Raw genomic sequence first — 13,817 nt, 5'->3', positions numbered from 1 at the left:
TGCAGTCCCCATACTTCTCAAAGGGGACTGTGGTCTTCACCAGTTTGATACGAACATCTAATGCCATCTATTCACAGGAAAGGGATCCTTGGATCCCTCCCCATCAGGCAATACATGTACATGCATGACCCGATGGCTGTGTATTTGCAATAGGCAAGTGGGTCCAAAGTCTCGGTAAAAGAAATATGATAAATGAGCACACACCGCAATATGCAGTAATTAGAAACAATAGTTTGTAGGATCCCACTAAGTATTCCTATTCAGTGGCATCACTAGGGGGGGCAGACCGCACCAGGTGACACCATCCGAGGGGGTGACCCCATAATAGTAGAGCTGCTCTGCTATTTTGGTGTCACCCACTCCAATGGAGTCACCGAACAGTGGTGACACTGTGCTGGGAGCCAGCAGCTCCCTAGTACTGGGAATGCAGCCAGCTTGACAAGTACAGGGGTGAGAGAAGCGGTCATGACCCCAAAACATCATACACCAGGTGTGGCCTTGTGTCTGTGCCTTTTGCATGGGCACGCCGAATTAGAATCTATCGCAACGGAAAAAGATTGCTATACGGATATTTTTGCACTGTGGTTCCCATGTTATAGAAGCATTTTTTTTCTATACATACACATACAGTATACACTGGAACACCTACTGTATGTGGCATGAACTTAACAACCATTTCATTCCTATGTTGTGCCAAATGCAAAAAAAAAGTAATACTAATCCTTCTTACCTAGTGTTTATTCTGGGAAAATAACCTCATAAAACTAAGACACATGAGAGCCATATACCCAAAACTAGACTGGAAATCTGGACATCAATCAATTAAATGTTAGTCTATTTTCAAACAGTAATGCAACAGACTGTGTATGTATTAGAAAACTAATATATTCAATGGTTAATTAGCACAGTATATATAAAATTAGTCTTGAAAAAAATGCCTTTAATAAAGAGCCTAGAAACCTTAGGAGTTTTCGTAATGATAAAACACACTTGTTAGCTTATTAGCAAGAAACCACTTCATTGAATTAGTAAAAAACACCAAGTAATTACTATCCCCAAGCATGCCTAACACAGAGTGTCTGCTGTTTTGTAGGCAAACAGTTATAGGGAGATAGCATTTGGAAATTAAATTGCATGTGTTTCTCTGAGAGAAGCAATTTCTATAAACAAAATACTCTTCCCAATATAGATTTTTACCTTTAGCGACTTAAAAAAAAAAAACTTTCACTAATTTATATGTATGTAACGTATCCCTTTTGCAGCAGATCCATACCATTGCAGAAAAAGACAATAGAATACGACTAGTAACTCCACTGCCCCCCTCCCATTGTCCGCTACTGTTAAACCAAACACCGTTGGCTCACCGGATAATTGTTATTATGCTGGATGTTGAGAAATGTTATGTACAGACAAAGGAGCAGATTTAGGCATAATATTCATACACTTGCAAAAACCGTAAGCACTGCGGTATGTCTGATCATTGATCATAGACTGTTTAGTACAATACAAGGGGTAAATTAATTTCACTTCATAAATCTGGCATGAATGGCCAACTGTTCAAATTACTCTCTGGCAATATGACTTTTTTTAAATGTCACCACTGAATATCATAAGGGAACCGACATCTCATTTCCTTGAAGTTTCCTTCAGGGACCGCACAAAATGGATAAAAGTAGTAATTGTAATATTTTATGTTTCAGCATTTTTAAAACATATTTGGCCAACCTTCAATTAATTTAAAAAGAAAAAAAGCTCAGTGAACTGTGAATTCTGTATGTAACTTGAAATGTGATAAAAAGGACTACAAAAAGTCCCGTTAAATAAATATTTTTTATTCTATAAAAAAATATACGTAATTTCAGTGTTTCATCTCATGTAAAATAATAGTATCTGTATAGACTTGAATGCCTTAAGTTCCTTTTTTAGGGAGATTCCTCTAACCTTTTGTACTAATAATTTAATATTTCTAGTTTATCACACTCTTTACAGAGACTTCCCTGCTCAAACTATCACTTAAGTAAAATTATATTCTGCAGAAAAACTAATTTTCCACATACACAGTGGAGGCAGCCATTTTGTGTGAAGATAAGCTATCTACGCTGTACTGCACAGATTTAGATGGGACCATTCCATTTGGGTTGGAAGGAATATCCCATATACAGTTGCACTGTATAGCAGAGCAACAGTGAATGGGAGCTACGTCCGTCCGCCATTGTACAAATGGCATTTAAAAGGTGGTTTTAGCGGAAGTGAAAGGGACCTGTGATGAGGGACCACGCATCTTTCTTGTGTGCACACATCCATAATCGTGCACATTTATCCTGATTCCCACTTGAACAAAAATTGTGAGGTTTGTACAGGTTGAGTCTCCCATATCCAAAATGCTTGGGACCAGGGGTATTTTGGATATCGGAATATTCCATATTTTGGAATAATTGCATACCATAATGAGATATCTTGGGAAAGAGACTCAAATCTATAAACATCATGCATTTTTGTTTTATATACACCTTATACACACAGCCTGCAGGTACCTTTATACAATATTTTAAATAAGTTTGTGCATTAAACATAGTTTGTGTACATATATGAAATTCATTTATGTTTCATATTAGGGATGTGCAGGCTCGGGTAGGTTAAAATTTTCCCGCCAAGTTCAGATTTTTTCCTCCACAAATCGGGTCTCAGAAAGAGGCAAAACGTCATCTTTCATGGACAAACATCATCTTTCATGGACTTTTGTCCAGGAATGATGACGTTTGTCCATGAAAGATGACGTTTTGCCTCTTTCTAAGACCGGATTTTTGGAGGGAAAAATCCGAACTCAGCGGGAAAATTCGAAAATATCCGAGCCAGCACATCCCTATTTCATATACAACTTATACACGTAGCCAGAAGGTAATTTTATACAATATTTTTAATAATTTTGTGCCTTAAGCAAAGTTTATGTACAGTGAACCATCAGAAAGCAAAGGTTTTACTATCTCAGTCATGCTAAAAAAATTCCGTATTTCGGAGTATTATGTATTTCTAAATATTCAGATATGGGAGACTCAACCTGTAATAATTTGCCTTAAAATTGGTCTAATAATTTACTACACGCTAATCTACTCTATTAGAGTAAAACGTTTGTCTGTTGGCGAATATCTTCCACAGCTCTCAAGGTAAAGCTGCCAAATCTAACATAGTTATTTAGTATAAAAAAGAAAGCTATTAGACCACAGACAGAGTGAGAAATCTTGATGAAACCAATACGAGGTAGTATAGTTGGACCCTGGCCAGGTTTCAGGTGGATTAGGGTTCCGGATGGACCTCCCGTTGGTGTACGCTGGGCAGAACTTTGACCCAGGGATCCTGTTCTGAGCCTTTCACTGGATGGATTTGGACAAAAAATGTCACAGAGTGGTAACATTGGACCCCAGAAGACACACTATCGAGTTGAGGTTCCGGTCGGTCCTCCCGTTGGTGTACGCTGGGTAGAACTTTGACCCGGGTAGCCTATTCTGGGCACTGGATGGATTTGGATGAAAACTTCAGTGAGGGGTGGCAATTAGTCTGGGATGCCTAATGTAATGGTTGGGCTCCCGGTCAGACATAACGGTGGAGTGTGCTGGGCAGAACTTTGACCCAGGGAGCTTGTTCTGGGTCTTCCACTGGATGGATTTGGATGACATCACATAATAAAACTTTGTAACTTGAAGATTTAAGCCAGGGCAACGCTGGGTACTTCAGCTAGTGACATCATAAAAGTAATTCATAGAGGTGAGTGGTTCGTTTCTGCTGAAAACTGACACACCTGAACTTTAGAGTCCTGGCTCGGATCACTTTGGGGTTCCAAGTTTGGACCTCTGATCTAAAAACCGGATTTAGAGTGTTTTGTATGCATTTCAGGTGCTATAAGTTGGTCAAAATTGATTGGAAATGAATGTTATTGAGGTTAATAATACTATAGGAACAGGTCTAAGTTACATGATTTTATCTATTTTTCTAAAATAAAGAAAACCAAATCTAAAAACAAACCAAAACACTTGAGGGTGGTTTTGACAAAACCAAAACAAGACCATGATTTAGAAACTAAAACCAAAACATGGGGGTCTGAGCACATCTTTAAAAATTCATAACCAAGGGCCTGATTCAGAGCCGCTCGTAAGCGGCCGCTCGTTCGCTCCGAGCGATGTTTGCCCAACTGCGCATGCGTACGGATCGTTATACGCATGTGCGAACCAGTCAGTGCGGCCGAAATTCATGTGCTCGCAAAATAGCGAATGCCTGATAATTTGAGTGACAGGATGAGGCGTATGTGGGTGGTAACAGGGGAAGGTGCTTGAAAACGGGGAGTGGAGATCAGAACGCAGGCGTGCTTAAAGGTCAAAACGGGCGTTTTATGGGTGTGCATAATTAAAACAGCAGCGTCATTGACCACGTCACTGGGGTTTTTTTAGCCAGAACTGCTCGCAAAATTGTGGTAGCAAAAACCAACCACAAGAATAGCGAGCAGCTCATACCCTGTTCGATGTACTCGATTAATCCAATAAATAGCGGACATGACGTAGGATGCGAGCGGCCAGGGGGCGTAGTTTCCCAAAAAACGACCGCAAGTTTTGTTCGCTCGTTCAGACCTAGAGGCGTGAACAGACCGCAAACAGCGAACGGTTCATTTGAATAGCCACACCTATTTTCTGGACGAGAGAGCGCAAATAGCGACCGGCTCTGAATCAGGCCCCAAATTATTATGCTGGTTTCTAGTCTACTGAATTCTCATGGATAATGATGAGAGTGTTCTTTTATTTAGATGTAGGCTAATAAGTTTTCTATACTCAAAATAACATAACAAGCACGTACTAATATGTTGAGGTTACGTTACGGTTTCATCCTGTCATGTAACTAGGCCTGATGGACTACTACTGCCCATACTTGCCTACTGTCTTAGAACATCTGGGAGACTCCAGAATCTCAGATGGCTCTCCCGGACATCTGGAAGAGTGGGCAAGTCTCCCAGAGACCACCTGTTGTTCGGGCAGCCAAAGAGATGGTTTGCACTAAATCACACCAACATAGCCTTAACCCCCACTTGACAACGCCTGTAATCACGGCCAAGATGACACAATCACGTACCCTCCCCCTTTACCTGTACTGCCCCCGCATCATGACCTGACTGCTTCCTTCCGGAGGGGGGTAGTCCAAGGGTACACAAATGTGCTACAGCCTGAAAACAGCATCCCAGGAACTAATTGACTACTACTACCTGAGAGCAGAATCTAAGGACCTGACTGACTACCAACGCCTGACAGCAGCAACCAAGGATCTGACGGACTACCACAGCCTGACAGCAGCAACCAAGGACCTGTCTGACTAGCACAGCCTGACAGCAGCAACCAAGGACCTGTCTGACTAGCACAGCCTGACAGCAGCAACCAAGGACTTAACTGACTACCACTACCTAATAGGAGCTTTTACAGTTCTAAACTCCCAGCATCCAATGTCTCCATAAATATGAATATTAATAATTCACACATTTATTGATGTACACTCTCTGTTTGTTAATTATTTAATATCCATGTGAAACAAGATAATAGTTTAACAGCAAAACCAGTCATAAACAAATGTTTATAATATATACATACATATATATATATATATATATATATATATATATATACATATACACACACACTATATATATATATATATATATATATATATATATATACACACACACACATATATATGTATATCCATCTATATATATATATATATATATATATATATATATATATATATATATATATTCTATTGTTCTCATCCCCAAACTGAGTAAGATAAGACACTTAAAGTTTACACTGCATTAGTTCATTCACAGAATTTATTTTCAAATTTATTAGATTTATTATTGAATTAAACGATTTCATTCTGGGTCTTCAAGCACAAATAAGCCATTCTTTAGCGCTTCTTAAAAATGGTTTTACACCTCTTAAAAACATACACTCAAACACTGTTTACCATTTTGCCCACTCCGCCACCCCTAAAAATGGACTTTAAACACGTGTAATATGACTGGTCAATATAAAGTTTACAGGCACCATCATTTTTGGGAGTCTATTTATTAAAGTGTATTTGTGGTATAATCCCAGCAAAACACCCATTTTCGGGGGATGGAGACACCCGTATATATTAAGTATCCCATAGATGTAACATGGAGGGGCCACAGCAGTTTCCTTAGACGTCTGCTGTGCAGGGTCATTTTAAGAGAGGGGGCCCAAACGGAGGCTGTTCACTGGCCCCCTACCCTATGTCAGTGCACGGAGCACCGTAGATTCTGCCTTCATGCCAGAATCTACTGCGTGTGCGTGGGTCTCTGGGAAAATGTCCGATGCCATTTTCTCAGTGATTTTTTGCTGCTCTGCAGCGCCATTACGGCGCTGCGGAGCAGCACACCGGAATCTGCGAAAAGGTAAATATAATTAACTAAGGGTGCAGGGTGTGCGGTGTGGGCCCATCTTTCACCCATTATAAGGACGCCCCTGCTGCTGTGGTCCCACCATGTCTGAAAGCAGCAACAGCCCCCAAAGGATTCTATTCTGTGCAGTCGGATTTACCAAGCTCCGGAGCTTGGTCCCAGCTGCTAACGCCATTTCCAGGTGGCGTCAGCCTATAGTTGCCTATGGGATACTCTTCACAAGTTTTTTTGGGAGAGGGATCCAAAAGGTCTTGATGAAGGCCATGTTTGGCAGAAACACATTTGGCACATGACTACACACTGACTTTGACCAAGACTTTGACGGACCAAGAAGTGCGGCTTGTCCCGTTCCACCAAGCAAGGTCTGTCAGGCGGCTGCAGTATTGAGACTTCACAAGCTCCAGAGATCCAGATGGTACCATCAGCATCCCGGCACCCTCTCCTCCACCAGTCATGTTCAGGAGCTCTCTCTCTCCCGACAAGACTCATGGTAAGTCTCAGCAAGGGACGCTGTGACTGCAGACACCTATGACATTGTTTGATACTGTCACTGCATATTTATGTACACATTATGCGGGCGTAACATACGCCATCTCAGCATACGGAAAGGAACTGGATACACAGATCCTCTCACGACCCCATATCCAATAGGAGGGTGGTTGCACCAAGTGCTAGAAGGGTAACATAGGTATAAAGTACTATATGGTAAAGTAGCCTTCTAAAGGGGCTCACTCACCACCCTAACCACCTGCATCAAGATATAGAGGTGTTCCTCAGACACACCAGGACTAAGATATCACCAAGGGGTTCCTAGAGTTCTCTTTTTTGTGGCCAAGGGAAACATAGGACAACTACGGCTAGAGGAACTCTAAAGGAGCCTACAAACCTCCTGGGCCATACTCCGGCCACAGTCCAATGCTGCATTATATATACATTTCTATCTATTGGAGCAATGCGTCTCCTATTATTTAATACATTCATTTGATTTTATATATCTGTGAGGCATTCTATATTAATTTACATTCATTATAATATAAACTGAGACATGTCACTCACACACCATATAGGTGAGCGCTCTGTGTACCTTACTTGAATGCATTTACAGGTTGAGTCTCCCATATCCAAAATGCTTGGGACCAGGGGTATTTTGGATATCGGAATATTTCGTATTTTGGAATAATTGCATATTATAATGAAATGTCTTGGAAATGGGACCCAAATATACACGCAGAATGCATTTATGTGTTATATACACACCTTATACACACAGCCTGCAAGTCATTTTAGACAATATTTTTTAGAATTTTGTGCATCAAAAAAAGTTTGTGTACATACATGAAATTCATTTATGTTTCATATACACCTTATACACACAGCCTGAAGGTTATTTTATACAATCTTTTTAATAATTTGTGCCTTAGACAAAGTTTATGTACATTAAACCATCAAAAATCAAAGGTTTCATTATCTCAGTCATGCTGAAAATATTCCGTATTTTGGAATATTTGGATATGGGAGACTCAACCTGTACTAGTAAATGCAATGTTAAGTAATATTTAACAGAGTACCATATACATTGAATCTGAGGTACCTCTTAGGGTGTAGATACCACTGGTTAGTACAGCAGCCTGGTTTCTGCCATTGTTACATGTATAAATATCAATCCTTTATGAGGCAATTTCTAAAACCAGATTACTATGACTACAGGATGTTCTCTGTATGGCTTGAACTTAAACCAAAAGCCATTTCTCATTAGTATTACCACAGTGATCAGAAGACTTCAAAAACAATTATTTGGAGGATGACGCAAAGAGGAACAATTAGAGGATGTAATTCAAAGAATATATCACTTTTCACATGGTAAATGTATTGCAAACATCTAATATTACAAGATTGCATTATAACATTTCCACCTCTCAGTGTTACAATAAGACCACCACACTAATGGTTTATAATTTTATGGGATGATGTACACAGCAGTTCTCTATTCATAGCCACTAAAGCTAATCTCCAGGAATATCCAGTAAACTACCAACTTTCCCGGACTCCTGTAAGAGCAGGCCACCCTCCTGCATCCTGCCTCTTCCCTAATGAAGAGTGCTGGGACTGGGCTTAATGTCGCAATTTGCATTGAATTTAAATGTGACCTCATAGTCCATCCCAGCTGCACAATATTACAAGTCAAAGTACAGTGAAGTCGTTAGTCACACTCCCTGCATTTGCCCTCTGGACCTCTCCTCCACGATCACCCAGAAGTGGAGAGGAATGAAAAGTCAGCAGGGATCAAATAATTTAGCCGATATAAAAGTACCAGGGGAATGCTTAATTTTGTAATACTTTAGGACTTAGGGCTGATTACTAGGCACTTAACAAAAAATAGGGTGTCATATTTCCCTTTACTAACTCCTTCAAAGCATATGATAGAGAATACTTAAGCACCAATCAAATTAAAGAATACAGTGCATATATTCTAAACCTACAAAAAATCCATCTTTAGCTAGAATGTTTTCACCTTCCCCAATTTCAGGAAAGGTGCACTTACTAAAAAATTGCAGTCCTACAGTATATTGTATTTTACATTCAGAACCAAAACTGCTCCTGGTAATAGAATGTAAACATTATACACATACTTCTGGCTACATCTCATATATAAAAGGTAACATCATTTAGAACATACAATGGAAGTTAAACCTTGATATAAATAACAAAAGTCATGTAAAAAATAAACATATATTAGGTGAAGTATTTGTGGGCAGTTTGTTATAGGTAACCTTCCTCTTATACATTGCAGATTTAAGGATAATAATGTTACCATGAGTGCGACAAATAATTAGTACAAGTATATATGACCTAGAACAGTGTTGGCAAACCTTGACACTCCAGCTGTTGTGGAACTATATATCCCAGCATGCCCTGCCACAGTTTTAGCATGCCCTAATAGCAAAACTGTAGCAGTGCATGCTGGGTTATGTAGTTCCATAACAGCTGGAGTGTCAAGGTTAGCCAACACTGACCTAGGATTAATCCTGTTAATCTTTAAAATAATGATAGGGTATTAATTAACACTTTGCATGTCCGCGTTGTACTAGCTGCTGCACTTATAACATTAATCAAGGTGTGATTATGTGTATGTAAAAAAAAGTAAGAGTTATAATTTATCTTCATCTATAAAGCAATGCTGAAATTGACAAAAAAAAAAACAAACAAACACAGTATGCATCATGGAAAATTAATAGGCATAATGACTCAGCTAGTAACATTGCATCTAGCTGTAAAATTTCACCGGGCCACAGCACCTGTTCTAACACCAATTAATTTGTCTTCTGTGCTTTTCAGCAGTGTCTTGAATATCACATATTTGTCTTATTTGGGATATGGCACAAGTCATCTGTGCTCTCTTCATGAGAAACAGCTGTATCCTAAAAGCAGCTTTATGCCATAACCCAATGCAAGTACATTTCTGCCCGATTGTTTACATACATTGCTAATGAACACAGAGACAATTGTGTATGAAGAAAATGTATTTAGTAAAGTTGTCAGTAGAAAATACATGTTAATAAATGTCATTTGATGATGCAGTACTACTCCTTAATTATGGTTCAGTGTTAAAATTAGAAAGCTATCTGTGGCCTAAACATTTATGTCCACCGGAAAAACCTTGATAATACAAGTGTAGCTAACAAAACCTTGATAATACAAGTGTAGCTAACAAAACCTTGATAATACAAATGTAACTAACTAAACAAACATATGCAGGCAGGAAAGGTTGTGATAGTTGCGATACAAAAACATTATATGCAAATATTTATTACAATCTCAAAATAAAAAAAAAATCAGATTGGCTAGGTGCAGTATAATTCTCCTTTAATTTATAAAATAAACAAGGCAGCACTTACCAATCATGTGGTTTGCAACATGGACCTGAATATCCCATTCATTGTAGAATACCATCTGGCACTTGATGCATTGGTAGGTTTTCTTCTAGAAGATAAATATAATTAACTTCTGTGGTTTTCTGTCTTACCATACACAGGTCAACCTGTTGCACATAAATATAAAAACATTTAACCAAATCATTTAGGTTTAGATAGAGCCGTAAGTAGACTTTTTCGTGCCATGTGCCAGAAAGAGCATTGGCGCCCACCATTTTTCAAATTGGGACATAGCACATCCAAAAAAGGGAACTGGCTTCATGGGGAAGGGCCAGGGAAGAGATAGGGGAGGCCAGGAGATGCTGGTGATGAAATAGGAAGCAGTGGGAATGCTAATAAACAGAAAATTGACAGGCCTGAACAGCGCCCTTTGTCCTGCAGTGCCCTGTGCCATGGCACAGGTCACACCACCCTAGTTACAGCCCTGGGTTTAGACTACTGGAATATTTAACCACTAATACAAAGTAGTATATTTTTTAAAAACTTATATAGAAAGCAGCTATCAAAGAGGTTCTCATCCATACTGGAGTCAACCTTAGGCCCAAGTGCAGTCATTATCAGTGGCCTCTTACTAGGCTGTGTATGGAGCCTTGGCAACAGTTTGGCGAGTTCACAGTCTAGGAGGGGTGTGGCAACATGGACCAATCAGAGGCTATTGTTTGAAGCAATCCATGCTTAGTGGACATGAATGGGTGGATGGGAGAATACTTCTTCTGTCTTATCATCATTGCTACCACTATAGCTCCAAGAGAGGATCAGGCCTGAGTATGTTGTCTGTTGCAAATGGTGAGTTTTGGTATAGAGCTCATGTGCTTATGGAAATTTACATCCTATTCTAAAGCCCCATACACACTTTTCAATATGCTCCATGAGCGATACTGTTAAGTGTTTCCCCTGGACTGCTGGGCTCAATGTCGTTAACAAATTATACCTTTTTTTTTTGTTTTTTTTCAGAAGACTTTGCATTTACAGAAAATACCATTAATCTTTTTGCTCATTCCCACACGTTAAATACAATATAACTAAAATTACCAAAAACTGATTTTCTTTTGAAATTTCAAGATAGTTAACCAAAAACAAATGTGACTTTTATTATTAATTTGTGGTTCTTGCTTTGGCATTAACTCACCATTCAAAAATTGCAACCAGCAGGATTCTGGACCTCATTCAGAGTCGGTCGAAACGGCCGCACGGTCGTATGCCAACGAAGTTCGCTATACTGCGCATGCGTAAAGTTCGCAATGCACGTGCGCAAACTAGCCGCTACGATCAGAAATTTCTCTCTCCTTGAACACAGCCAGGTCGGTAGTTTGAGTGACAGAATGAGGCGTTTGTGGGTGGTAACAGGGGAAGGTGCTTGAAAACGGGGGAGTGGAGATCCGAACGCAGGCGTGCCTAATTATGCGAACGGCGTTTTATGGGAGTGCATACGGTTTATGGGAGTGCATAATTAACAAAGTAGCGTCATGGCACATGTGACATGGGAGGTTTTTACACTGACATGATCGTAGAGCTTAAGAGAGGGTATGGTCAACCTTAAGCTCTACGACCAGTTCCGATGGTTCCCGATGGTCTCGATTAATCCTTATATGGCCGGAGATGACGTGCAATGCATACGAGAAGGGGGCGTATTTTTTTGAATTCCGGCCGCTTCCTCCCCTTGGTCGGCCAGCTACCGATCCGAACTTAGGGACGCAACTTGCGAGGGAATCATTTGCATATCCAGCACCTTTTCCCGTACGACCGTGCGGCCGCTTCGACCGACTCTGAATGAGGTCCTCTATGTGTAGGTTTTCACCAAAGAAAAGGTACAATTTAAAATAACATATTTCTTTATTTTTTTCTTTGCAGTCTCGATTTAAATGCTAACCATGTGTAGGGATAATATAATATCTCTGCCCAACAAGGAACATCATATTTTAAACTAGGAAACCTACTGCATTAAATGAGGGGATATCATTTTTATTTTATACAATATGGTGGAGATCTGGGCTTTAGACCCATGCCATGAATGGAATTTCATTTGTGTGTGTGCTGTTTAAGTAATTTTCTGGTGACCAGAAAACAACTACTTAGGGGGCACATTGTTTAAAAGAGGAGATCACCAGACAATAGCTGCCAAGGTGTCATATCATTTGAAAGAGTTGACTCCCTGCTTTCAAATATGGGTGACCTCATGTTTACAAGTGCAATTGCGCCTGTAAGATAATACTTAGTGGCCCTTCCACCCACATACGGAAGCACAGCACAGGGTAATATTGTCTGGTCTTACGCTTGCAGTATTCTGTCTCATATCCTTAACTCTAAGCAAACAATGGAGCTTGTCCAAACAAAAGGAATGTAGAATGTATATATTTACGTTGATAGTCAATTTTAGTGGTTCATAAGACGTTGTAGGCACTGGAAAGCATGTTATGAAGATGGCTGCAGAGGATGAAGCCATGGACAGATTTGGACACTTGACAAGATAGACTGATTTGATCTGTGTCCATTTTCTACTCATACACACTTTTGGGTCTTTACTGCTGGAGCAGCACCGCTGAATTACATATTTGCCAGTGCTGTTGGGAGGTGAAGAGCCAGCACTTTCACTAGGCAAACAAGGTGGCTGTCAAGGGTGGCCGGATTTATGGTGGGCATTCAAAATGGAGTGACATAATACAATGTCTTTATTTTCACCACTGTGCCCCATTGCCAAGCGCCAATATGGAGGGAAAACAGCCCACGGTTGCATATTTGCCTTATAAGGTAAGAAGTTTGGGCAAGGCAGCACCAAGGGGCATGGGATGCACCTAGGAAGATTACAACATTGCTCCTTGTCCACTGACCAGATATTCATGTAGTTTGAAGCAACATTTGAATGAGACTTTTAAGGTACAGGGGCAAATTGGTCACCAATTCAAGTCGTTGAGATGGCTGTATTTCCAGGTAGTTTAAGAGCCAGATTGACGGTGTACGGAGGCCTGTAAGGCAGAATGGTATCATGAAGGTGGCGATGATAGGAGGGTATGGCAGATGGTGTTTATGGAACCTGCACAATAATTTTCTTCATAATTTATACAATTTATGCTAATTGTTCACATTATTGCAAGGTAATAATTAACCATCTAAGTTCCATTATTATTATAACTCCATTACTTCAGTAACACTTTTCTATCTTTCAGCTTCCAAAATACTGTCCTGGTGGGTAAAGTGCAACAGTTACAACAAACTTATTGTTTGAAAATTTTTGCCACAATGAATCATAACAGGATGCATGGCCACGTCATGATGGGTGTATGTCCTGCATCATGGCAAGGTCACTGCCAACTTCCAAAGGGTATGCGGCTGCATAGCTCTGACTTCTGGCTCAACCGGTACAATGCAGTCAAGACAGTAGGACAGAGCCCTCAAATCAAGACTGTCCTGCCAAAATCAGAACAGTCCGG

The 13,817-nt window shown here is 40.0% G+C and overlaps 1 protein-coding gene across 6 annotated transcripts in view; it reads right to left on the bottom strand.

Annotated features, from left to right (window-relative positions):
* The window catches only part of ZNF521 (zinc finger protein 521), a 338,210-nt gene that overhangs the window by 188,809 nt on the left and 135,584 nt on the right, over window positions 1–13,817 (bottom strand). For 5 of the 6 annotated variants that reach the window (XM_088469597.1, XM_088469593.1, XM_088469592.1 and 2 more), the window contains one exon: window positions 10,354–10,438. In XM_088469597.1, coding sequence (XP_088325723.1) covers window positions 10,354–10,438 — 85 coding nt within the window. The remainder of the gene's footprint in view (window positions 1–10,353; window positions 10,439–13,817) is intronic. The other variant, XM_088469594.1, reaches the window with a different exon arrangement.

Source organism: Taudactylus pleione, unplaced genomic scaffold (genome assembly GCF_031769625.1).
Source record: "Taudactylus pleione unplaced genomic scaffold, aTauple2 ptg000093l, whole genome shotgun sequence".
NCBI lineage: Eukaryota > Metazoa > Chordata > Amphibia > Anura > Myobatrachidae > Taudactylus > Taudactylus pleione.
The sequence above is the reverse complement of the archived record's forward strand: the minus strand, read 5'-3'. Positions and strand labels throughout refer to the sequence as shown.